Genomic DNA, 23194 nt, shown 5'->3' with positions numbered 1-23194 from the left:
ACCGGCGACGAGGCAAAGTCGGTCTGCGTTCAAAAACAAATCAGTACTGTCGTAGTTGTGCGAAGCGCCCATGACCGGCCGTCAGTCTGCCTGCCTACTCATCTGTCCGTTGCCCCTGTGTCGATTGCAGGGGCTGCGGGACGAACGAAAATCAAGAAATGGGCAGACCACATGTTTGCGGCGAGCTGTCACGGCCCTAGGAGCTGGTCTGTCCTGACCTGTTCGATGGCGGCTTCGCCATTGTCTTCTCCGCCATTGGCATCTCCAACATGCGCTTGCTGGCCGGGACCAGCCGTAGAGCTGCTGCTGCTTCCTGCTGTCGTCACATCGTTGCTCGATCCGCCGTTGGTAATCTCTGGTCCGCCGGCTGTCGCCGTCGCCGTAGAAGTGGTGCCGTTGCGAGGTGTTGTGGTTGCGGCTGGGAGACTCCGTTTGCTGGTGCCGCTGCTGCGTCGAGAGTCCAGACTCTTATTCAGCGTCTTGCTGGCATCATTTCCAATCAAACCCTTCTTCATGCGAATACTACCGCGGGCATCGACTTTGGTGCTGTCTACCGTGACCTTGCCTAGACCGGGCGTTAGTGGCGCGCCGACTTTCTCCTCTGCTGCCTCAACCAAATGCCAGCGGAGACCATCCGAGAGTTCAAACGGGTTGTCGTCTTCAAAAGAGATACCGGATCGCTCCGAAGTGATGCTCCGACGATCGCTATTGATACCACGTGTGCCGTCCATTGTCTTGGAAAGGTCAACGACGCGCTCTTCCACCTTGGTGATGCGAGCCACCAGCCATTCCTTGTTATGGAGGCGATGACTCTCTTGTTCGTGGAGGAAATAGTGAGGTGCCCCAACATTGAAAGCGGCCCAAGGTCTTGTGGCTTGGTTCCTGGTGGGTAGGAACAGAGCAAGGTCGCCCTCCTTAAAGCCGCGGATGGCAATCTTCTCGTGAGCCTCCGACTGGTAGCGGTGTGACTTGTCGCGGTAAGTTCGCGCTTCGCGCTGCCACTTGCGGGCCGTATGCTCCATGTCGCGCATCCTCTTGGTGATGGTGTCGCTGAAAGTCTCAACGTCGAAACGCGAAAGGGCCTTGAGGAATGATGCATATCCAGCAGAATCATCCGCACCATCCTGCTGAGTCCATTTGAGCAGGGCCTCAATCTCTCCCTCGTCTGCCAACTTCTTGTTCATCAGGCTGTTTGACTGGCTTCGAGTCATCGCCAGTGATCCATCAGGCAGGACGGTACTATTGCTGGCCATCTTGGACGCCCGCTGAATCACCATCTGATTGTCTTGATGCGTAACAACAAAACCAAGGGTTTCAAGAAGTCTGTGGAGGCGGTCATTGTTGGCAAGTAGCTTCTCCGAAAGTTCGCGAGTCCGTTTGGCATGTAGCTCTGACAGAGAAGCGCCGTTTGTGGAACTAGCCTGCAGCGAGTTGTGTTTATCTTGAAGCTCAGCTAGACACTTTTCCAGGCTCGTAACGCGTGACCTCGCCTCGGCGAGCTCCACAGAAAGTTTTTCGACCTTGAATTCTTCTTCCGAAACACGTTGGCGTAGCGTCTCGGCTCCAGCTTCACCCTCGGTGAACTTGGCTCGAAGGTCTTCGAGGTGACTCCGCTCGTCTTTGAGCTCATTCGCGAGTGCCAGAGCCCGTGAACTCTCGACGGCGAGTTCGTTGCTCTTCTTGGAAATATCTACCTCGCGAGACTTGATTTCGGCCTTCAACTCGTTTCGCTGCTTGGCGGCGGCGGACGTCAGAGCATCATTCTCCGCCCTTGCCTTTTCCACGGCTTCTGCCAGCTCGCGGGCGTACTCCTTGGAACGCAAAGCAACCTTCTCAAGCTCAGCTGCCAGCATAGCGCTGCTGTCCGGAGGAGAGTCGTCTTTGGAGAGCGAAGTAAAAGCATTCACCAGAGTGGTGTGTCTTTCAGCGCTGGCAGCCTCACGCTCTTGTACAGCCTGCTGAAGTTCTTCGAGTTGACTCGTTGCCTTATCGGCGCGCCGCTTCTCGCTCTCCAGCTCGCCGGCCACTTCCTTTCTCAACTGCTCCATGTCCGCCTCGATTGATTGTCTCCTGGTTTCGTGTTCGACCCGCTCATTGTCTCTGCTGCCGAGGTTTCTGTCAAGCTCCTCTTCCAACTCTTCGTTTCGGTATTTCAATCTCCTCATCTCTGCCTCGAGGGATCGTCGCTCTTCTGCCCAGTCCTTTTGCATCGACTCCATATTCTCCATAAGATCCTTATTGGTAGAAGTGCGCTCCTCCACATGCCGCTGGAGGTCATCGTGGCGGGCTGAGTGCTCCTTTTCGAGGCTCATTCTGGCATCTCTTTCCGTAGCAAGCTCGGTCTCAAGTTGAGCGATGCGCTTCACAAGCGCCTTTTCCTCTGCAGACCGAGTGGCTGAGTAGCGGCGGGAGGACACAGAAGAATGGCGGGAAAGATTCTCTTGGGGTCTCGGAGAAGACGCTGTCGGATAGGGTTCCATCATTGGAGTCTCGGGTGTTTGCGAAGATGGCGGTGGGGCACCTCCGCTGGCAATGGACAAGCGGCTGATGGTACTCTGACGGTGCAGCAAATCTTCGAGCTTTCGGACTCTGCTCTTGGAGCCCTTGAGCTCCTCCTCCATCTTGGCCATGGTCTCCCTCAATACCCGAGTTTCATTCTCCCCACGCATCAAAAGGGAGCCCTTACCCAGGGTCGCTTCGTGGATGCTTCCCGTCTTGAAGCCCTTGGCGTGCTTGATCTGTTGCCGGGTCGGTCGATCGAGGTCCTTGAAGAGCTGGGCTAGCGGTTCCACAATCTGCTCGAATCCACCAATGCTCCCAATCAAGCTGAGGTATTCTTGAAACTCTTGTCGTGTAACCATGGGCCATCCCACGTCTTGACCGCGCACGTTAATGTCGATTCCAAGGGCACTGTCGTGCGCGGCGTCGACGTTGATGACGTCCGTGTTGTTCTTCAGCCAGCGCTTTCTTCGACGATCCTCTTCTTCCCTATAACCAGCAATCTCCTCCGCCAAAGAGGACGAATCTTTCCGGAGCCTCTCAGCCCACTCGTGCCTTCTAACAGCCTCAATGAGGAGGACTCCATAAATGTACGGGACTTTTGAAATAATGGACAAGGCTTCCAGCGCTTCCTGGCTTTCGGGGGCAATGTCGATCGACGAAAGGGATTGATTTGCGGATGCAAGAGTAGATTCGATCGTGGCAATCGTCTGCATATGCTCGATAGCCCGACGGACGGCGTGATTCTTTTGCTCAACAGCACGGCGCTCGCATTCACTAATTTCCTTGGCCACCTCTGCAAGATTGGGTAGGTAGCTGCGCGTATGCAGCAGAGCCATTTTCGAGACCTGGGTAGTTGACTTGGGGGTTGCGGGAAGACCGAGGACGTGCTCGTAATCGGAAGCCACCTTCTTGACAATCACATCAACCTCCTCCATGAGGCGCTGGGGTTCTTCCTTATACGAGTACTGTGACCGCGACTGGCTTTGGTCGATGGCCTGCTGGAATTGGTTGTATCCGCCTCTTATCTTGTCAATCTGGCTGTCCATGTTCGTAATCTTGCCTCCCAACTCTTCCAAGACGGTGTTGCTCAGGGAAGCCGCGCGTCGCGCTCTCTCTGCGTTCGCAAAGGTATCCAGAGTAGTGCAAGCATCTCCCTTTCGCATCTTCTTGGGCGTATCATCATTCGTCGCCAAAAAGCGCATAAAGGGCTCGCGCGCGGGGATGGCCTTGAGCTTCACCAGATCTGTCTCCCAGGACTTGAGACATTCCTCCTGCTCTTTCACTACTGCCTCAAACCAGGCGCGCGCCTCTGCTTGCTTTTGTTCTAGACTCTGGATATGCACCTCATGGTTGTTGGCTGCGACGCGCACTCCACGCTCGACTACTGCTAATTCCTCAATGTAAAATGTGGCGCTTTGTGCGATCCCGCGACAGCGATCTTGAAGGTTCAGCGCCCAATCGCGGCGCGCTTTGTACAGACTCTGCCATGACGACAGGACGTTGGGATTCTCTAACGTGTCGGGCGGGTTCGTTGGGACGAAGGGATCTGGCGAGGGAGCGGGAGGAACGATTGCGTCAATATCCTGCGGGGCTGGGAGGGCAAAAAGGTCGCGGTCATATAGGAATATTTCCTTCTAGAGTGCGAGTTAGAAAGCGCGGGTTTCGGGACAGCGACATGGACATGCCTCAGTCAGAAGAGTCTGGAGTTTAACATGCTTGCCGCGCGGGGTGAGCAGTATCTGGTCCGGGGGCGGGATCTTGGTGGCATTGTTGATCCAGCTCTTCAAGGCATCCAGGGAGCTGAAGACGACCGGGGCGGCTTCGAGGCGCTGGCCCGAGTGGGCAACGAAGACGAACAGCGACATGCGCCTCTCCCGGTGGTTGTCGTGGTTGCGGTGAGGAGCGGTGGCATTCAACAGGCATAGACTCGCGGCCAGGAGGGCCGTCGGGCGGTGGTGATAATGAGAGGTAGGGAAGGAAAAGGTAACGGCGAGAGTGAGGTAAGCCGTGCCATAAGGCCATTCCACATTCTATCAAGTGACGGCGGTAGCTGACGCCACGCGACCACTAGCCACACCTCAAACCACCACCGACCTGCCCGAGACAACCAGCGACTTCGTCACGCGTCGCCATGAACCCCGACGCGCCCTCTCACGCGCAGCTAGTTGATCTCGACTCTCTCGGCACGCCCGAAAGCGATGCGATCACGCTGGCAGCAAAAGAGCAGCTCGTGCTGCGCCTGTGGGACCAACTGCGTGAGCTGGAATTGGAACGCGCTTTGCTAGAAGCCGAAAACAAGGGCAAGTGACGTCCTTTCGTATTCTTTTGTTTCGTCATTTCCTTTTCTTTCTAGAAGAGAAATCAAAAGGACGTGTTTTTCCGAATCACCACTAACCATCCACAGCAACACCACCATCCCACACAGACACCTCACCAGACGCGCTTCTCACCGCCGAGCGTGCCGCCCTCGACTCTCGTGCAACCTACCTCTTGCGCAATAGGATAACAGACCAAGTCCTCATCACCGACCCAATCCTCAAGACCGTCCACGGTACCCACAGCTCACCCAACACTACCACACCTAATCCCCTTGCTCCATTCAACCCTCGCCTCCTCCCTCTCGTCCACACTCGCGATGTCCTTTCTCTCACACATGCCCAACTCACCACGGACCTGAGCGCAACCACTACTACGCTCGCCAATACAGGCACAGCCGTCGCTGCTGCAAATACGCGCAACAAGGCGCTGGCAGCGACGTTGCTCGAGCTCGCGGCGCGCAAGAGCGAAAAGAATCGAGGAGCCGGCTCTGTGCGCGAGTATCTTGAGGCACTAGAAGGCCGCTCAGGAGGCGACGGAGAACCACTTGACGATGACGCGATGCAAGGAGTTGAACCTACTTCCACCATTTTCGACGAGCTCAGGGCAGCACTCGAAGCTGCAGAACGCGAGATGCGGGACGCCCAGCGGCGATGGCGGGTCATGAAGGGGGTGGCTGCTGGTGTCGTGGTTGGAAGCGGTGTTGACTGGGGCGAGGACGACCAGTTGAGGGGCCTGGTCATGGGCGCAGATGATGATGACGAACTTGGACTCGAGGGCTGATAAATGGATGAAAGGGTAGGGAGTAATGCTGGGAAAGCAAGACAGACATGTGAGGTGGACACGAGAAAAGTTGGCTTCAGATACCCCTGTTGTTTTCCTTCGTCTTTGAAACGGCCTCAAACTAGGAAGGAAACCGATTCTCTGGTAAATTTTGTGGATAGATGCTTAGCGGCGACAAACATAGCTGTTTTCGACTACCGTGAAGATGATTTGTCTTAGCAAGTAAGCTTGACAAACATGGCGTTCGCACTTTGCTTGGTCACTGGAGCTCAACTTTTGATCTTGTGGTCATTTTGAATTGTTTCTTTGGTTTTCTTGCACCGCCACGCTTTACTTTGGCAGGGCATCGGGAGTAGCCTTGGGTGAATGGAGAATCCAACAAATCACACCAGGTCTAGCGCTTCCACCTTCGGGCAACCATGCGGGCCAACCCGTGGTGCATTACGTCCATCTATGGACAGACTTGGTGGGCGAACTCTCGTCTCTGTCTCACGTTGGGGCGTGAAAGCGAGATCTTAGGGGTTATTGGCACTCATTAACATCGCCTGGACGCGAAGAGCCCGCCTCAAGGTGTTTCCTCGCTGAGGTCGTGTTTAATCGGCCAACCCCCGGATATTCGGGCGTTCTGACTTCGAGTTTGGGTCGTCGTGTTCTCTTTCAAGCGGGACCTGGTTCCGACGCCTCGAGCATCTGTCTTCTTTCCAACTCTGCCTCCACATCCTCTAGACTCATTGGAACCTTTCTCCGTCCCCACCTGCTCTTCTCCTCTTGAACGAAACCGGCAACGCTCATGAGAGCAACGACAAGAAAGCCAAGCTCTTCTCGATCCGTGTCAAAGACCTCCCACCATTCTTCGCCAGGCAGTTTGACTTCGACCTCGCGTGCGGCCAAGTAAATGGCCGCGGTTGCAATTTGTGCCGGCTGGTGGGTAAGGTAGAGAAGCTGTGGGCTGAGCAAGGCAGTGTTGAGATGCGCAAACGCACGCCTAGCAAGGTTCTGTCCAGCAGAGACATCCAACTTGATGCCGAGAGCTTGGAGATAGTTGATGCACAGGGTGTAGGGGAGAGCGACGTGGGTGTCAAATCCAAGCACACGTAGAATGTGGGCTTCTGTTCTCATGAGGAGGGAACGTAGCGCATGATAGGTTCCTTCTGAGACGTAGTAGGATTCTGCGTCTATCCGTTCCTGGAACTTTGATGACTCGACGAACGTCGACGGGAACGAATCCAGGTAGGCATAGACATTGACCACGTTTTTTGGACTTTTTGGAAAGGCAGAAAGCTTTGATGCCATGTACAGGCAAGCGGCAGAGACGTCCTGGGATGGCATTAATACAAGTCCAAACATTGAATCACGTGGAATTTGAGAGGGGCACAGGCAACCTTTGCCCCATATTCCAAAAGACTCCCGCCCTCAGCGCCGATCCAGAATCGCGCAAAGATGACAATGGCCTGAGCGATGATGTCTTGCGGCAAGCGAAGCAGCACGCCCGCCAGCTGGGTCAGACGGGCGCCTGCGAAGCGAATCGAGTCTTCAAGGTCGGCAGGAAGGCCATCAAGCTGCGAACCCGATTGAGCAAGCTGCGCGGGAGAAGCGAGCGGGTTTGATAGATGCGATGTTTGAGCAGGCGCCATGGCTGCAGCGGGCAATATCTGGAGATGGAGATGAGAGTGATGGAGATGCCGGCCGGGTGCGAGCCGAGCGCCGCAAGCCAGTTCGCGTCCGGCGGAACGTCGGTCCGTCGTTGCTTAGCGCCGACGCCCCCTCCACTTTCGGTTCGCCGTTTACTTCCTTCCATTGGACGTCGAGTCTGTTGCTTTTCTGCTCCATCTCGAGTCTCGACTTCGTCATCATTTGGAACCTGGAGGAGCATATGTAATCTCGCCAACAATTTACAATTGATTGAACTTTTGTTCGAATTCTCTCACTCTTTCCTTCTGCTCAAATTTTTCCAGCCACTTTGGCGCACACTGAAAGCCTGAACTAACGTCAGACAGCAAGATTCTGCGCCCAGCGTCCTCATCCTCATCTCGTCATCTGCGGCAGCTCGACCCCGTGTGCAGCGCCGCGGCCAGATGGGTCCAAAAGTTGTAGTAAACATGAGACAAGCATTGGCGAGGCACGCCCCCTTGACGTCTTTTAGCGAGCCTTCTTTGCGACAACATGCGCACGGAGACGGCTAGTAGCCAGGCACAGCGTCTTGAGGACTACCAGCCTCACCCTTTTGGCATACAGCCGCCCAATCAATGAAACGCCTGCTGGTATCCGCAATTTTTTTGCGGCCTGCCCCCTGCCGGTGGAGCTTCCTCATCCAGCACTTCTCCAGGAGAGCGTGCACAAAGCTCCCTCGAGGTAAGTATATTTGACCTTGGGATCCGCCTCGCAAGGCTCCTTTCCTTTCGTTCTCTACACCAAGGCGTGCCATCCATATCCCCTCTCGACTTCACTCGCTCTTTCCGGTCTGTGACCACCCTTCTCTCTCTACACCTACATTCTTTTCCTCTGGTACAGGTACCAGCAGTTGACGCCACACTCATTCCACCAATCGAAAAACCAATTCGCCAAAATGAAGTCGTCCTTCGTCGTTCTCCCGGCTCTTGCCTCCGCCGTCTACGGCCACGGTTTCGTCACCACGCCCAAGGCCCGGATGCCCGGTACCGCCATGTCCTCTGCCTGCGGTGAGCAGGTCTACAACAACCAGAAGTCGGACAACTACGGCAACGTCCAGGGCGAGCTCCAGGTCGCCCAGTCGCAGAGCGACTACAAGGCCGCCGAGTGCGACATCTGGCTCTGCAAGGGCTACAAGTTTGCCGACAACAAGGACAACGTCCAAACGTACACTCCCGGCCAAAAGGTGTCCATGGTCGTCGATGTCCGCGCTCCCCACACCGGTGTTGCCAACGTCTCGATTGTCGACACGGCCAGCAACTCGGTCATCGGCAGCGCGCTGAAGAGCTGGGACGTCTACGCGTCGACCGAGACTGGCGTCAAAGACACCGACAAGAACTTCGACATCACTATTCCCAGCGACCTTGGCTCCAAGTGCGGCACGGCCGGCGACTGCGTCATCCAGTGGTACTGGTACGCTGAGTCTATTGATCAGACGTACGAGTCGTGCGTCGACTTCACCGTCTCGGGATCTGGCTCTGGTTCCTCGACCGGCTCGAGTGCCTCCTCGGGTACTTCGCCCAGCGCTGTCGCCGCCAATGTCGTCAGCACTCCTTCGGCCTCCAAGTCCGCCTGCTCCAAGAAGGCCAAGCGCACCGCCTCTGCCGGCGAGTCCAGGAACCACCCCCGCGACTTCATGGCCTAAGCGTCTCGCACGCACGCGTGTCTCTTGTGTGCCTGACACGCCACCATAAGACAAGAAACAGAACACGTGTGGGGGGACTGCGCGCATGCATTGGAGACCATTTCTGCGGGATTTTTTTCTTTTTCAGAAGAGAGAGCGGCAGATATGGATTGGATGCTACGACGCCTTTTCTTGCAGTCCGTTCTGATCGATTTGACAAACCCTTCAATGTGATTATTAACCACTGCAATACTTGGTACATACCGACCAACCGGCTTTCATGCCCAAAGCCTTTTTTTGTTTCAGTGCCGTGACTTCAGGGACCTTCAGGGGTCCGTCTGCATTGCACAGGGCAGTAGCGTTGAACACTAGCATGTGCATTCGCAAACCACACCTGTACGGCCACATATGTACCTTACTGCCTTCGTTCCTCGACGACTCCTGTCCCTCTCCTGCCGCCACTTCCGCCTACCCGAGCCTCTCCCACTCTCTCATCCCATTTCTCTTACAAGCCCCACCGGCATTTGCACCGCACATAGCCACACTGCCCCCCAAAGCACGCGCCCACCTTGTCTCATCCTGGGCAACCCCCCACCCACCCCCCCTTCATAAGGGAGAAAAAAAAAAAAAAAAAAAGACAAGAAAAGAAAAACACATCCAGTAGGCCTGATCGGGTGGAGCAAAGTATTTGGGAGCCCCTGAAGGAGCGGTGATGGGGATGGTCGGACTTCCGGGTCAATAGATCGCCCGTGGCCAAGAAAGCTTACAAGGTTGTTGGCCCGGCCCGGCGTGGCGGTTAGGTGCCCTGCCATGCATGTCAGGGTGGCATGTTGAAGGAGGTTGAGTGAGGGCAGTGAGTAGGAAGCTGTTCATGAGTTGGTTTTGTTCTTCGGGGAACTGGTTGGGAGTTGATTAGTCAAAATGCGATTCAGGCGGCTTGGTGAGCATGAGTTTTGTACCACGGAGGTGGCAGAAGGCAACTTCAACGGTAGGCATGCTCAGAACACTGGGAGGTGGATCATGCAGTCGATGAACTAAATGAGACATTTTGATGAGTCAATTCAAATAGGTGTTAGTATTCTCACCGCAAACACTTCGGGTGCTTGCGGCTGGGTATCAAGTCTGTCTCCTGCCCTTTTCAATCTCCCCCCCAAATCGTACAAGCGTCTCCCCCAGTTTTCATGGAGTCATTACAAGCAAGAGATACCTGCTTGCTGCTTCAACCCTCTTCGCCCACAACTTTGGCGTGTCGAAAGTACTTCATGCCCACCCACGCAACAACGACCCACACCCAAGCCATGACGGCAGTGAGAACCATCAAGGCGGGGTAGTATCCAACAATGGGCAATGTTGGGTCATCTTCCAGCTCGGGTGGAGCGTACGGCGTCTCGCCCACATCCCACGCCCAACTCCAGACGCCCATGCAGCTGCCCATGCCGACAACGAATACGACCCACGTCACAATGACAACGACCCAGCCCCACCACTCCGTCTCGCTGTAGTCCCACTCGTCAATGTCCAGTGTCGCGGGTGGCAGCGCAAGCGGAGATGATTGGCGCGTGGCCGGCGTGATTGTCTTTGTGGATCGACGCCGTTGGACGGAGCTCGGGGGAAAGTAGCTCGAGGAAAGATGGTTCGGGACGGGCGGGCGAGAGGGATAGGGCAGCGAGTCGTTGTCCTCGTCGGTGGTGCTGGCATATGGATTGGACACGGGCGAGGATATGGGAGAGGCGAGGACAGGGCGTGAGGGTTCGTGTTCCGGGGACATGGTCTTGGAGGGAGCACTCCAGCCGCTTTCGGAAGACGAAGTGGCAGAGGGATTTGAGTAGGTAAAGGACCGCGGTGGATAGTGGGTTTGTTGCTGAGGTTGAGGTTGCTGCTGTGTTTCGTGGGCAGGCTGTTGGCTCGAGGCCAGATTATCCTTGAGCGAGGAAGCCATGCGCTGAGAGTCGCTGGAGCGTCGACGGCCGGTGCCGAGGAGCGCAGTCTTTCTCAATGAGCCCTTGCGACGGCGACCGATGGTCTGGCGCACGGCTTGGAGGTGTGCGGATGGGGTGAGGCGTCTTGTTGTTGTTCCAGTTCCAGTTGGGGGCGCCTCCTCCGTTCGGGCCTCGGCGGGAAGAGGGAGGGAAAGAGGCAGGTCCTCACACGAGCTGCGCAGGAACGGCAGCTTGGATAGAATGTTGCCAGACAGCGTCCGTCCATGACCGCTCGCGATCTTTTCTCCTTTGAAGCGGACATCGACGTTGTCGGCGCTGCTGGTGGTTGGCCTTCTGGCGGTCTGGTCCATCTCCCATGTCTTTATCGCATCGTTATGACACCAACTGGCGGTCGACGGAGCGGGCGACGGGCATCGGGCTGTCACCGAGGCGATGGAAGAAGATGTTGTAGAGGAGAAGAAGAAAAGCAGCGCAAGGCGTCCTGCGCAGCGACATCTGATGGTGAGGCGACAGGGATCTCGACCGCGTGCCATCGCTCCTCAGGTCCGCGCTTCGCTCTCCGCATCTTGTCCACCATCTCCCGGCGTCTTGGTTCTCTCAGGAACTGTCTTTGTCCGACACGGCCAATCGCTGCGCGCGATCCCATCTCTCCGCAGGTCTGTCGCCATGCCTTCTGCCTCCGACATCCCGATTCTTGTCCCACCGCGCACGCCCACGCCCTCTTCCGACGATGATCACCAAGTGGGCCTCGGATTGAACGGGCCTCCTCCGCTCGTCGAGCTATCGCAGGACCCCGATGCCCTTTCACCGCTTTCTGCGACCTTTCCTCAGACCGTCTCAGCACCAGCCGCTGGCGCATCGAGCTCTTCCCGAGGACAACTCTCTCCGCGCACGCCTACGAGATATACCTCCATGGAGTCTTCTTCTGGAGACGGCGCTGCCTCGGGCGGAAACAGCCCAGAACTCTCGAGGAACCCGTTCAACTTCCAGCCGCAGCAATATGTCGTGGGCGGCAAATCTCCTCCCAAATCTGTGAGCGGGCCTTCCAATTGACCCAGAAGCGCGGTTTGTGCTAAGTCGTTTCTCAGGACCTTGGAAGACGTCGCGGCCACAAGTACAAACACAGTAGTGTTTCCCACCAGATCTTCCTCGAGCCCACTCCCCGCGAACCCCTCAAAGTCCCGGCATCACTTCCCCTGCCCACCTTCGCCGAGGTCCGCAGCAGCATGACCCCCGAGCAAAAGCTCCGAGTCCTCTGGTGCGGGTGCCATTTGCTTGTGGGCGGCTATGTCAAATACAGCGCCCAAGGCTCGACTGCCATGACGGCCTTGTCGCACCTCATGTTCTATGACTTTGTCGGCGCCGGGGTTTGCTGCATTGCAGACATTGGGAGCAACTTTGAGTGTTGGAGACGAACGAGCCTGAAGCGGCCGTTTGGGTACGTTAGGCCCACGGGTAGAACCCAGCCTGGGCACATGTCTGACAGCGATCTAGGTTTGAGAGATTTGAGGTGCTTGCGGGTCTGGCAATGGCTGTAATTCTTCTTTTTACAGGCTTTGACTTGGTCAGTCATAATCTGCAGCATGCTCTCGAGAACAGCGGTGGTCATGAAGCCCATCATTCCCATCCGGATCATTCAGATGAGCGAGTCTCGGCTGGCAGTGTCGATACTGCTGCCCTAGCCGCCATCGTCGCTACGCTCATCTCGGCACTTGTGCTCAAGAATCACGCCCGCATCTCCAAGGTCTTGCGCTTTGCATACCTCGAATCCCTACCGTCGGTTCTCAGCAATCCATCTCACTTTCTCACCCTCTCGTGCTCCTCTCTCCTCTTACTCCTCCCGCTGCTCTCCATCAAGATGTACATTTGGATGGACCGTACAATCACTGCCACGGTCGCCATCTCCATGACCACCTTGGGCTGCCGACTCATGTGGAACCTTGGCCGCATACTTATGATGTCTTACTCTGGCCCCGGCCTGGAGAGTCTCTTGCGTATGATCGAAGCCGATCCTGCCGTATCGAATGTCGAAGAAGCCAAAGTTTGGCAAGTCCACTATGGTCTGTGTCAAGCAAACTTCAAACTGCGGGTTAGAAGTTTAGATGACATGGCTAGGCTGCGGGAGCGGATCCAAAGTCTTGTGCGCAACAAGCTTGGCGGAGGGTATGGCGCTGGTGGGCAAAGATGGGAAGTGAGTACTCAAGTGCTATTGGACAAGGACTGAAAAGAATAAACTAAACACGCTCATGGGTGGGCTTGTTGCCCACGACCCAGAGCACTGACCGCAGCAAATCCACATTTGCGGCAATGCTCAACGTCTGCTATCCGGTCAATGATGTCAACTGCTGTCTTGTGGCAAGGCTGGCTGAGACTCTTTTCTTCTCTCCAATGTACTCCTGAAGTCACGTGGAGCGGAGACCGTTCATCTCCGACGGCATACACACTTGTTCAGCCACAGCCACGCCCTCTCTCTTCAAAAGCTCGCGAGCCATGGCAGAAATCTTGGATGTTTTTCCGTCTTCTTCCAGGGTGGATCCCGGCCGCGAGATCGCGGTCCTTGATCCCTGTCTGCCGACCACGCCTGCTTGATCGAACCTTAAGTCGCTTAACGGCTGGTGTCCAACAGTCGACTTTCCCTCTTGGCACCTCAATTACCAATTATTCGTCATGGACCGGTTCCTTACGTTATTCGCATATTCGCTTCGGGGCTTCAGCCTGTTGGAAACTAAGCACCAACCCCCGTCAATATACGTGCTTCACAGCGGCCGGTCCCCGCCCCTCCCGAGCCTTGAATAGTGAGCTTGGCCGGTTTTGCGAGGCATCCGGACGAGCCGTTCACGGAAACTACCAATGCCTGGGTCGTCTGAATGGTCTAGTATAGTCGTCATCCATTCCTTCGTGCCTCGCGCCCCTCGCGCCAATGTCTTTGACTCTGCCATAGCCAACGGGCCAGCCTGCTTGATGGGTCGGAGTATGCGGCGAAGCATCCTAGTCAAATAAACTGTTAGTTTTGGGGATACCTTCTCGAATCGTGCTTGCTTAAATATGAGGTGTGCCCTTTCCCTGTTTGCTGCAAGTGTCGAAGTCCACATCGTCAGCCCTCAAGATGCATTTCAAGAACGTCCTTCTAGCGGCATTCGCCGGCTTCGCCTCAGTCAATGCTCAGACCATTATCGACATTTTGAACACTACTCCTGAGCTCTCGACTCTCAAGTCCCTGATCACTAAGTATCAGGATCTCGTAGAGTTGTTGTCCCAGGCGCATGATATCACTGTTGTCGCCCCCACCAACGACGCGTTCAACAAGTTCCTCAGCGAGAATCCAGGCGCAGACAAGAACCGAGATCTTGTGGAGAATCTGATCACTTAGTAAGTTTGGTGCGTGCTTTTGAAATTTGTCACAGACCGCTAACCCAGTAAAAGCCATGTGATCACTGGTATCTATGACTCTGCGGCCATCACAGGCAGCCCAGGACCAGTGTTTCCTGCTACCTTGCTCTCAAACCCGGAATATTCGCTTGTCACCGGCGGGCAAAGAGTCAAGGTTGCCGCTGAGGGCAGTAGCGTTGTCTTCACTTCCGGACTTTTGAAGAAGTCCACCGTCACTAAGGCTGTGAGCATGTTGATCAATCATGGTTGAATTGGTCAAACTGATCTTTCCCGCAGGATGTTAGGTTTACGGGTGGTGTAGCCCACCTCGTCGACGGGGTCTTGGCCTTTCCGGCAACGACTTCCGAGACTGCATTGGTGGCTGGTCTGAACAAGCTTGTTGAAGTCCTTGACGCGACCGAACTTGACGGTTTTGTTGACTCTAGCTTCGACATCACTGTCTTTGCTCCCAACAATGAGGCTTTCAATGCCATCGCGAGCACTGTTCATGGAATTTCCCTGCCGGACCTTCGCAACATTCTAGCCTACCATATCGTCTCACGCACCATTGGCTATAGCCAAACTCTCTCGGATGGTCTTACACTTAGCACTGTGAATGGCGATGCGGTTACTGTTAAAATTTCCGGCAGCACGATCACCATCAATGATGCCAAAGTCGTCACTGCTGATGTGCTTCTTAAGAATGGCGTCGCCCACGTGATTGAAAAGTAAGTACCACTCCAAGCATGCACTTCTCCCCCGGCCTTTCCTCTGTTTTCCCGTCCGTCCTTGCGCCCCTTGGTCAGTCTTGTTTGTATGCGCGCGTCCTCACACGGCCTTTTACTCCACTTAGGGTCCTCCTACCCCCGTCCGGAGGAGGAAATACCGGAGGAGGAAATACCGGAGGAGGAAATACCGGACCAGGACAAAAAGGTGGTCGGCGCAAGAAGTATTCTTTCAAGGGTGGGTCCTGCGGCACCAATCACCCGTACGAGGCCTAAGAAAAGTTACAGCATGAACGACAAGGGATTGCGTCGACCATCACGGTTGCCTTTCATTAATCCTGCAAAACCCACCGCCATTACCTCCGATCTTCTGTCGTCCCCCGCCTCTTCCGAGTTCGAATTAGCCGCGGCGAACACCGTCCAGAATCCAAGGGCGTACTGGAGCCTTCCTCTCCTTTCTTCTCACCGTCATTCGTTTCTTTCATGTCCGTGAATGTTGCACGCCAAAATCAAAACTAACACACGATTCCCTTACCAACAGAGTTCTTCAACCCTCGGGTCAAGCTGGCGCCGGTACAGGCCCGGGCGCTGGCGGAGCGGGAGGAGGTATGGTTGGTGGCGGCATGAACAACCAGACCAATGTCACCGTCCCCGGAACCAACTTCACCGCTCCTGGCGCTCCCACTCCGACAAATACGCCAGTCGTCTCTACCGGAGCTGCCGTGGCCAACTGGGCAGTCATGGGCATTGACAAGGCCATGGCTGCTGGTCTTGCGGCTCTGGTTCTCGGCGCCGCTATCTAAATCACGACAACCTCTTGCGATCGCCATGCGCCATCAGGTGGGAGACACTGCGTGGCTTCGCGTTCTGGCAGCTTTCCCTCTCTACCAACCCCCTTGTCGAAATACTGCGGATGGAAATGGTAATGCTTAGTGCCCAGGGGTGTTCCTTCTTTCCTCTCTTTCGTTTCTCGGATGAAACAAGACGACAGAGGTAACGGACTTGTAAGTCGATCTCCGGTGGTGTTTTGCTGCATTTAAATATCTCTCGGGGGTAACTGTGGTGGTTCGCAGCAGCAATAATCTTGTGATTACGAGCTTCTTTTGGCTTGTCCTTCTGTTGGTGTATTTCCTTTGCGTCAGTCTTTCAGCGACCATTTTGTTGGTCAGTGGATACTGGTCTTTCAGACCGCCCAATCAAGTCATCTGAGACACTCGATTGCTCGCTGCATGCGTGAATGAAGAAGGCGCCTCGAGGGGATTGAAGTGAGCAGAGACCGGTAGACAAAGATTTCGCTGTGAAAATCTGCCTCGACTACTTCTATCCAACGGTGCAGAATTTATAACATGTCAAAGCACACAGTCATCATGAACAAACCGAGCAGAGGAACACATAACGTGCAGTTCAGTCAGAGAAGATCAGTATCAGCTACATCTCCAATTCATTCACCAGTTCTACAATATCTCTTCACAGCAGAAAATTCCAACACCGCTAAACAGAAGACCGGCGCAATCCAACGCCACTGCAACCCGTCCGTCGTCCGGACACAAACTCCCAACACAGCCTCCCCATCCCTGCTCGACCCGCCGCTTTCGCACAACGCTTCTCCGCCCGCCCCTCTCTCTCCTCCTCCGCGCCCACGACGAGCAAACATCCATGCCCCTGCAGTTTTCTTTTCATCTCGGCAAATGTTCCCGCGAGGAACCTGGCATTAAGGTAAGCTCTTTAGCTCGCCGCGTTTGCAGTCCCAACCCAGCCCACGCCCACCAACACCACACCCTAGGCATCGTCGAATGCATGCGCGGCAGCAGCCAGCCAGGGCCAGGGGTCAGCAGCAGCGGCAGCAGAGGTGGTGGAGCCAGGCGAGCGGGACGATCCGAGAGTGGTTGGTTGGGCGTTTGGCTGGACCTGTCTGTCTGGAGAGCAAAGGCTGGAGAGGGGGACGAGCGCACAAATTAAGCCATTTGTACTGGCATGTGTCACGAGTCAAATCAAACGAGCTTGCTTACTTGCTTGCTCACTTGCTTGCTCGACGAAGTAGACATGTTGTTGGTACGGACGTATTTTCCCCAACTGCTCCGACCCCAGCCAGCCGGCCAGTCAGCCTGTCCGATACTTGCTTACCTGCATGTCGGTAGCGATGCGCAAACACAAAAAAGTTGAGCAAAACAAGGGACGACGAGGCAAGTGAAAAGGTTCAGCCCACGTCTGTTTTTCCAATACGCGGCGGCAGCTGCATCGACAAACCAAACTACGTGTTGGTACAGCCCGCCTTGGTCCGCCGTGCATTTTCCGCTCCTGCTGTCAGGGTGTCGGTGGCGACGGGGGCCGTTGCTTTTTCTCCGCCGACAGCGAAGGCCCACAGAGTTTGAGCGTATTGGGAGCGTCGGTGGTTGGCGGGTTGGCGGGTTTGCATCGAGTGCTGCTGGGCTTGGCTGGTGCTGGCATGGCGGAGGTGTTGGCATTGGCGGCGCCAGCCTCTTTTTTGTCACGTCCGCTTGCTGATGTGTTGTCAGTGTTTAGTGCGAATTTGCTCATTTCAGATAGCTTTGAAGCCATCGTGGAGGAGTATGCCCAGAGATCGCGTGATGTATTACTTTGTTGTCCTTCGCCGGCGACAGGCATTTATCTCCAGACATGCAGAAGGCAGTAAGAAAAAGAAATTCCACGCAAGCATTGCAAGTGTTCAATCGATCACGCAGAGAGCAGCAACAACTGTACCGGTACCCAAGAAGCCAGTCCTTTGCGCCGCTCGTTCGTCCAAAGTCGTACCGCAGTACGATTTACGAGCCATCCCGCTGCCGGCGGGCATAGGTACAATAAGCTTAATCCGCCCAGCCCCAGCTCAGTTCAAAGAGCCGATGCTTGAATCAAGCAGTCTGGCTGGCCGACGAGCGAGACAAGCCGCCGGGCACGCAGCAGCCAAACGGCTCGGAGCGGCTTTCTTTTTCGAGTCTCCGCTCGTGGTGGCATGGCTCCATCGCGGGGCCAGGTTGCGTGCTGTGCCGCCGGGCATACCAGGTAAGGCTGCTAAATAAGGCACAGAATAGAAACAATATGCACGCGTGCGTCCGCGGTGGCTTGAGACCCTTTTGGCGATCAGATTGGCGTGCGGGGTGATGAGTCGTCCAGGGGTTGATTGACTTTGCGCGTCGCCCCGCAGATCTCGTCAACTGCCTAAACGGCACCATTTCACATGGTCTCGGGAATTTTCCCAGTATAGCTACGATGCTGCGCCCTTAATGCACTGTCATTGAAGAGCATTCCGTCTGCAAGACTGCGTTCCGGTGACGAGGTGGCGCTCGAGTAGCCAAGTGTCAGAGCTGAAGTTCGAGAGTGACAGCTTCTGCATGCTGCTAGTGAGAAAGTTCGTTTACATTCGTAAGCATTACTGTAGACGGTTCAAAGCATTCCCAGCTCGGCGGCTTAGTTCACGCAACTACTGAATCGTGCCGTGATGACCCCTGATAACCGAGACAGGGGTAGCTTTTTGAGAGCGGCAAGTTGTAACGAAACTCTGGTTGTCGTATTTTCGCCACTCTTGCTGGAACCAGCAGCCAGTCCGCAAATGGGTTTGAAGGCGCTATAATGGGTGTCAAAAGCTATGTTATTGCCTGAAAGTAAGGCTGCACCGCAAAAGAGTTTGGTCGCTGCCAATGTTGTGCCGAGGGAACTGTCATTCAACACCGCGGATTAACTCAGGAATTTTCATTTCTTTCCGCACCCATGGTGGCGCCACAAGTAAACATGATGTTAACTTGTGGCTTGCCAATTAACTAACTTGGAGGACTAAAATTGGAGCGGCAAATGTTAGGTGAGCACTTCGAATGAGGAAAGTCTCATCAATCTTTTGTAACTTTCGAATCCCAAGTAAGCGCTTTAGTATCAGAGCCATTAAAGCATAAACCGCTGCTACACTAATCCGTGGCGTAGAAGCATGCTCTCCTTGATCATCAACTTGATTTTTCGCTGGTGATCCATGGAGAGGCGACATTCGGCTATCCAGGCTTCCTCAAATCGAGCAGTGCAGCAAGCTTGACCTGATTTCTCTCTCCCCAACCGGCGATTCCTCCCATTATACGTGGCCGAACGGCGGCGTACCAATTCCAAGCCCTCTTATCCAGATCTTCTTCGTTCAAAGTTTTGGCCCAGGACTGAAGCAAAAGATCCAGTGCTCCCAGCAGGAGGCGAAGATTATGCTCCTTCTCGGCCTGCTTCAAAGCATCCGATTGTTTGTATTTCGTCTGATCAGGAGCGTTGAACGATTTGAGTAGGTAGTCGCGTGCAGACTCGGCGTTGTGTATTGGAAGGCCACTTGGGTTCGACAATGCTTGCTTGGAGGGTCCAACTTTCGTCCGAAGCGCTTCGAGGTCAACTCCCCACAGAGGCGGTTCGTAAGGAGAAGGCTCCTCTTTGACCCGTGGAGATGCTTCAGGCTTGATGCCGTCAGAACCTCCCTGCTTCACGGTCTGTTCCAGTGGTTCGTGAGATGTGTTCGCCTTGTCCTGTGGGTCATATTCAGAGCGCCATTCGCATCCCCAACGTTTCATCACATGAATTTCTCTGCCCATAACTTTGGCCATAGGCTGCCCTTCGCCCCAGCCCTCCTGCTCTGCAGTCTTGCCTTTTTCGAGTCCGATACTGATTGCCTTGGTTTTGCTGTTCGCGCTGACAACGGCTTGAGCCAGGCTCAGACGGCTAGAAGGCGGTTGTTCGGGCTTGGTGTATTTCAAAAGTTGAAAAGCGAATGCCATGAGCAAAGGTGCTCTGTTTGTCACCAGGATGGTATTTCGCAGTTGTAACTCATCAGTGACAGGATCGGGCAGCTCCAGCGATGCTTCAACGGCTGCCGGAGAGCCCGGCGGATGGTCCACTTTTGCTTTCTTGCTCGCTCCAGTATCGGTCGAGGAAATGCGCTTCTTGCTGACGCGTTTTGCAGCGCTCAACACCTGCTTTGCCAGTTTTTCATCTTGAAACACATTTTGGAGGACCTCGACTTTGCTTTTGGAAATGTCGGTCGGACTGCCGAACCATTAATTTTAGATTGGTGCCGATGCGTTGCGAATGCAAAGTCCAGCCATAGTCAGTGGGTGGGTTGTTGACGGGTCATGTAGGTCGCGGCGCGTCCACAATGCATTGCGTCATACCTTGAAAGGCCTGCCTTCTGAAGCTCTTGGATCTTGCCCATGGCAGCTGACAACGGGATTTTGGCATCTTGAGTGAGAAAGCGCAGGAGCGCTTGAAGATTCCCAGCTGACGACATGATTGTTGATGTGAGTAGAGAGTTGTGGTGAGAAAAGCGGATGGTTACTTTGAGAGAGTACGGCGCGCTCGCGCGGTCTCACATGCCTGCGTCGGAATTACTTCGGTGATGGATGGAGATCACCAATGTCCGAGCGTGCAGGTGGCCTGGCCGGCATCCCTCGCACCTCAGGTCATCAAGAAGCCTGCTGCATTCACAGCTTTGAGCTTTCTCTCGCCATCGCTCGCTGCTCAGGCATTCTGGTCGACCAACTTTCGAGACCGGTAGGCCGTAAAAGATTCGACATCAATATACAATTGGCATGGACTACCACTACTAACATTTTGCAAGGATTCACTGCGACCCTACCTATCGCCAGCTGCAAATCAGCTCTCGTCTCCTCATGTCCCACGTAACCCGATAGCATTCGCTGCTAAATTTGCTTCCTTTTCAACTACGCTTCCACCGCATACACCTCGTCCCTTCTCACTCGTTCATCCGCCGTTTGCAAAAGTTTCTCGAGGTTCATCATGGACAAGAAAGAGCCATCTGGAATGAAGGATCTCTTTGATGTGTCGGAAAAGCTCAGCGCGCCGGGCAAGAAATCTTTGCGCGAGCGCCAGCGCGAAGAAGCTGAAGCGAAGCGATTGCGAGACCTCAAGGAAACAAAAGCTACTCTCGAAGATTTTCGCAAATCGTTTGGAGTTGACGATGATGAAGACCCCAGCCCTATACCCAGTAGCTCAGGTCCCTCTCGAATGAGCACGGGCAGACATTTTGCTCCACGCGGACCGAGGGGTGCCAGTGGACCAGGAACATTAGGACCGCCGCTTCCTTCAAGGAAGATGGCTTTCGATGGGGCACCAAGAGAAGAAAGCAGAGCAATATTTGGACATAACGCTTCGAGCGGTCCAATCGATGCAGCAAAAGCTTTTCAAGAGTCGGATGATGAGGAGGACGACGCTGGCACAGGCTCAAAGACCACAGAAAAAGCGGTACCCAAACCTACTATGCGCCTGTCGTCTCTCCCACCAAACATTACTCAGGCGGAAATTCGAAAGTTGGTTCCATCGACGCTCTCAGTGGAAGCTGTGAGAATCACGCCATCTCAAGATTCTGGATCGATGGACCGGAGATCAGCTTCAGCCATCGTAACCCTTGCGCCAAACACACCGGCCAAGGATATTGATGCGGTCGTCAATGTCCTGGAGAAACGCTATCTTGGCTTTGGATTCAATCTGTCCATCTCACGGCATTTGTCCTCGGCAGCATTGGAATCTTCCACTGCCAATCTCCCAACAATTGCTTCCTTATCCCAGCCGTTTGGTGCCAAGACCAAAGTCGCATCCAATCCACAAGGGGCGTCTTTCAGTCGAGCACCACCACCGCCTTCATTGCGCGGCGCATTTCCGCCCCCGGCATCCTATGGATCACCGGGCTATCACGGCCAATATGACAGAGCTTCGGTGCCAACTCAAGTCACGGTCAGACCACCTTCCGATCTTAAGCAGGTCAAGCTGATCAACCGGACCATCGAGTCGCTCATCAATCTAGGCCCTGAGTTCGAAGCCTTGCTCATGAGCCGTCCAGATGTCCAGCGAAGTCAGAGGTGGGAGTGGCTCTGGAATCCGCGATCGCCAGCCGGAGTTTGGTATAGGTGGCGGCTCTGGCAGGTAATCACAGGGGACGAATCACGAAGCACGCGCTTCAGGACCCTTGAGCAGAAGCTCTTCCAAGAGTGTGCGCCTTGGGTTGCTCCAGAACAACAGCTTCCTTTCGAATTCACCACGAAGTTTGAGGACATTGTGACAGATCCGGACTACGACTCCTCTGACGAAGAGGCATCTGATGATGAGTCGAGAAGGCCAAACATCGGTGCCGCGCAGCCCGAGAGCGGATTCGATCAGGACGATCTGAAGACCTTCCTCAACCCCTTGAAAAAGACGAAACTCACCCACCTACTCGCTCGATTGCCCATTGCCACAGCAAGACTACGTAAAGGAGACGTTGCAAGGGTGTCTGCGTTTGCCATTAGCCACGCGGATAAGGGAGCCGACGAAATCGTGGGAATGCTCATCGACAACATCATGAAGCCGTTTGCATTGACCAAGGCCAACCCTGATTTCCAGGCCCGTCAAGATGAGGAGAAGAAGGAGGACGAAGAAGCGGAGGCGCGGGGCGAGAAGAAGCCCGAGCATGATCCCTCGTCGGCCAAGTTGATTGGCCTATTCATTATTTCCGACATTTTTGCTTCATGCGGCATCTCGGGCGTCAGACAAGCATGGCGCTACCGAGAATGGTTCGAAGCAGCACTCAAAAAGCGCAAGGTCTTTGAGCATCTGGGGCGACTTGACAAAGAGTTGCAGTGGGGCCGGCTCAGGGCTGAAAAGTGGAAGCGCAGCATCAACAATCTCCTGAATGCTTGGGACAGTGGAAATGTCTTCTCACCAGCGGGTCTGGCGCATTTTGTGGAAATCTTCAACAACCCACCGCCCACCGAAGAGGAAAAGAGGGCAGCCGAGAAGATTGAGCAAGAAGCGGCCAAGGCAGCGACAAAATCAAAATGGAAAACGGTAGACGTGAACACTCCACCTCAACAAGAACCGAGCAAACCTGCGGCATCCCCTGAAGGAAATCATGCTGACGAAGACGTGGACGGAGAGCCTATGGCTGGCGACGACGTGGATGGCGAGCCCATGGATGGAGATGTGGATGGCGAACCGATGGAGGCAGATGATGTGGATGGGGAGCCAATGGAGGACGTTGCAACGGGGAAACAAGGCGAGGCCAACGGTCAAGATGTGGAGAGAAATGGACAAAATGGGTCTCACATTCAGCCGGTGCAGGATGACTCAAGGGGGTTAGCTGGTGAGACAGAGGCAGCCAAAGCGCGTAGAAAGCGACCCAAGGCTGAAGACATGTTTGCAGACTCGGATGGAGAGTAAGAGTAAAGTAGAGTACCTAGACAGCTAGCAAAATGCATGATCTGGACCAACATGACCGGGAATGTGCACTTGATCACCAA

The 23194-nt window shown here is 54.8% G+C and overlaps 8 protein-coding genes across 8 annotated transcripts; 5 read left to right on the top strand and 3 right to left on the bottom strand.

Annotated features, from left to right (window-relative positions):
- The first annotated feature begins 4148 nt into the window (after positions 1 to 4148).
- On the top strand, positions 4149 to 5930 carry IWZ02DRAFT_87887 (uncharacterized protein). Its single transcript, XM_066771360.1, has 3 exons — positions 4149 to 4502; positions 4574 to 4802; positions 4907 to 5930. Exons 1-3 carry the CDS (start codon positions 4464 to 4466, stop codon positions 5599 to 5601), a joined length of 963 nt encoding a protein of 320 aa, XP_066618999.1. The 5' UTR covers positions 4149 to 4463; the 3' UTR covers positions 5602 to 5930.
- Positions 5910 to 7273, bottom strand: IWZ02DRAFT_87877 (cyclin-like protein). The gene is made up of 2 exons (XM_066771359.1): positions 6984 to 7273; positions 5910 to 6918 (listed from the first exon to the last, which is right to left on the bottom strand). The coding sequence occupies exons 1-2, from the start codon at positions 7233 to 7235 to the stop codon at positions 6259 to 6261; spliced, it is 912 nt and encodes a 303-aa protein (XP_066618998.1). The 5' UTR covers positions 7236 to 7273; the 3' UTR covers positions 5910 to 6258.
- An 894-nt stretch (positions 7274 to 8167) lies between these two features.
- On the top strand, positions 8168 to 8914 carry IWZ02DRAFT_436492 (chitin binding domain-containing protein; the record flags this gene model as incomplete). The annotated part of the gene is made up of 1 exon (XM_066766532.1): positions 8168 to 8914. The coding sequence occupies one exon, from the start codon at positions 8168 to 8170 to the stop codon at positions 8912 to 8914; it is 747 nt and encodes a 248-aa protein (XP_066618997.1).
- A 1009-nt stretch (positions 8915 to 9923) lies between these two features.
- IWZ02DRAFT_461831 (uncharacterized protein) lies at positions 9924 to 11394 on the bottom strand. Its single transcript, XM_066768239.1, has one exon. It carries the CDS (start codon positions 11364 to 11366, stop codon positions 10113 to 10115), a length of 1254 nt encoding a protein of 417 aa, XP_066618996.1. The 5' UTR covers positions 11367 to 11394; the 3' UTR covers positions 9924 to 10112.
- A 105-nt stretch (positions 11395 to 11499) lies between these two features.
- On the top strand, positions 11500 to 13057 carry IWZ02DRAFT_385106 (cation efflux family protein family; the record flags this gene model as incomplete). Its single annotated transcript, XM_066765379.1, has 3 exons — positions 11500 to 11865; positions 11922 to 12271; positions 12328 to 13057. The coding sequence occupies 3 exons, from the start codon at positions 11500 to 11502 to the stop codon at positions 13055 to 13057; spliced, it is 1446 nt and encodes a 481-aa protein (XP_066618995.1).
- Positions 13058 to 13939: 882 nt separating this feature from the next.
- On the top strand, positions 13940 to 15323 carry IWZ02DRAFT_508967 (FAS1 domain-containing protein; the record flags this gene model as incomplete). The annotated part of the gene is made up of 4 exons (XM_066770461.1): positions 13940 to 14202; positions 14257 to 14446; positions 14500 to 14930; positions 15056 to 15323. The coding sequence occupies 4 exons, from the start codon at positions 13940 to 13942 to the stop codon at positions 15201 to 15203; spliced, it is 1032 nt and encodes a 343-aa protein (XP_066618994.1). The 3' UTR covers positions 15204 to 15323.
- A 3132-nt stretch (positions 15324 to 18455) lies between these two features.
- On the bottom strand, positions 18456 to 20232 carry IWZ02DRAFT_461823 (uncharacterized protein). The gene is made up of 2 exons (XM_066768238.1): positions 20075 to 20232; positions 18456 to 19949 (listed from the first exon to the last, which is right to left on the bottom strand). Exons 1-2 carry the CDS (start codon positions 20188 to 20190, stop codon positions 18926 to 18928), a joined length of 1140 nt encoding a protein of 379 aa, XP_066618993.1. The 5' UTR covers positions 20191 to 20232; the 3' UTR covers positions 18456 to 18925.
- Positions 20233 to 20342: 110 nt separating this feature from the next.
- IWZ02DRAFT_461821 (uncharacterized protein) lies at positions 20343 to 23161 on the top strand. Its single transcript, XM_066768237.1, has 2 exons — positions 20343 to 20453; positions 20521 to 23161. The coding sequence occupies exon 2, from the start codon at positions 20700 to 20702 to the stop codon at positions 23112 to 23114; it is 2415 nt and encodes an 804-aa protein (XP_066618992.1). The 5' UTR covers positions 20343 to 20453; positions 20521 to 20699; the 3' UTR covers positions 23115 to 23161.
- Positions 23162 to 23194: the final 33 nt, after the last annotated feature.

Source organism: Phyllosticta citriasiana (genome assembly GCF_038021145.1).
Source record: "Phyllosticta citriasiana strain CBS 120426 chromosome Unknown IWZ02scaffold_15, whole genome shotgun sequence".
Taxonomy (NCBI): Eukaryota; Fungi; Ascomycota; class Dothideomycetes; order Botryosphaeriales; family Phyllostictaceae; genus Phyllosticta; species Phyllosticta citriasiana.
This window is presented reverse-complemented; position numbering and strand designations above follow the sequence as displayed.

Coding starts and splice junctions, on each gene's coding strand:
- IWZ02DRAFT_87887 (XM_066771360.1), top strand. CDS start 4,464: ATGAGAGGTAGGGAAGGAAAAGGTAACGGCGAGAGTGAG. Junction 4,503..4,573: donor AAGGTAACGGCGAGAGTGAG/GTAAGCCGTGCC, acceptor CGCGACCACTAG/CCACACCTCAAACCACCACC. Junction 4,803..4,906: donor GCTAGAAGCCGAAAACAAGG/GCAAGTGACGTC, acceptor AACCATCCACAG/CAACACCACCATCCCACACA.
- IWZ02DRAFT_87877 (XM_066771359.1), bottom strand. CDS start 7,235: ATGGCGCCTGCTCAAACATCGCATCTATCAAACCCGCTCGCTTCTCCC. Junction 6,919..6,983: donor TTTTGGAATATGGGGCAAAG/GTTGCCTGTGCC, acceptor ATGCCATCCCAG/GACGTCTCTGCCGCTTGCCT.
- IWZ02DRAFT_461831 (XM_066768239.1), bottom strand. CDS start 11,366: ATGGCACGCGGTCGAGATCCCTGTCGCCTCACCATCAGATGTCGCTGC.
- IWZ02DRAFT_461823 (XM_066768238.1), bottom strand. CDS start 20,190: ATGTCGTCAGCTGGGAATCTTCAAGCGCTCCTGCGCTTTCTCACTCAA. Junction 19,950..20,074: donor CAGAAGGCAGGCCTTTCAAG/GTATGACGCAAT, acceptor ATGGTTCGGCAG/TCCGACCGACATTTCCAAAA.
- IWZ02DRAFT_461821 (XM_066768237.1), top strand. CDS start 20,700: ATGGACAAGAAAGAGCCATCTGGAATGAAGGATCTCTTTGATGTGTCG.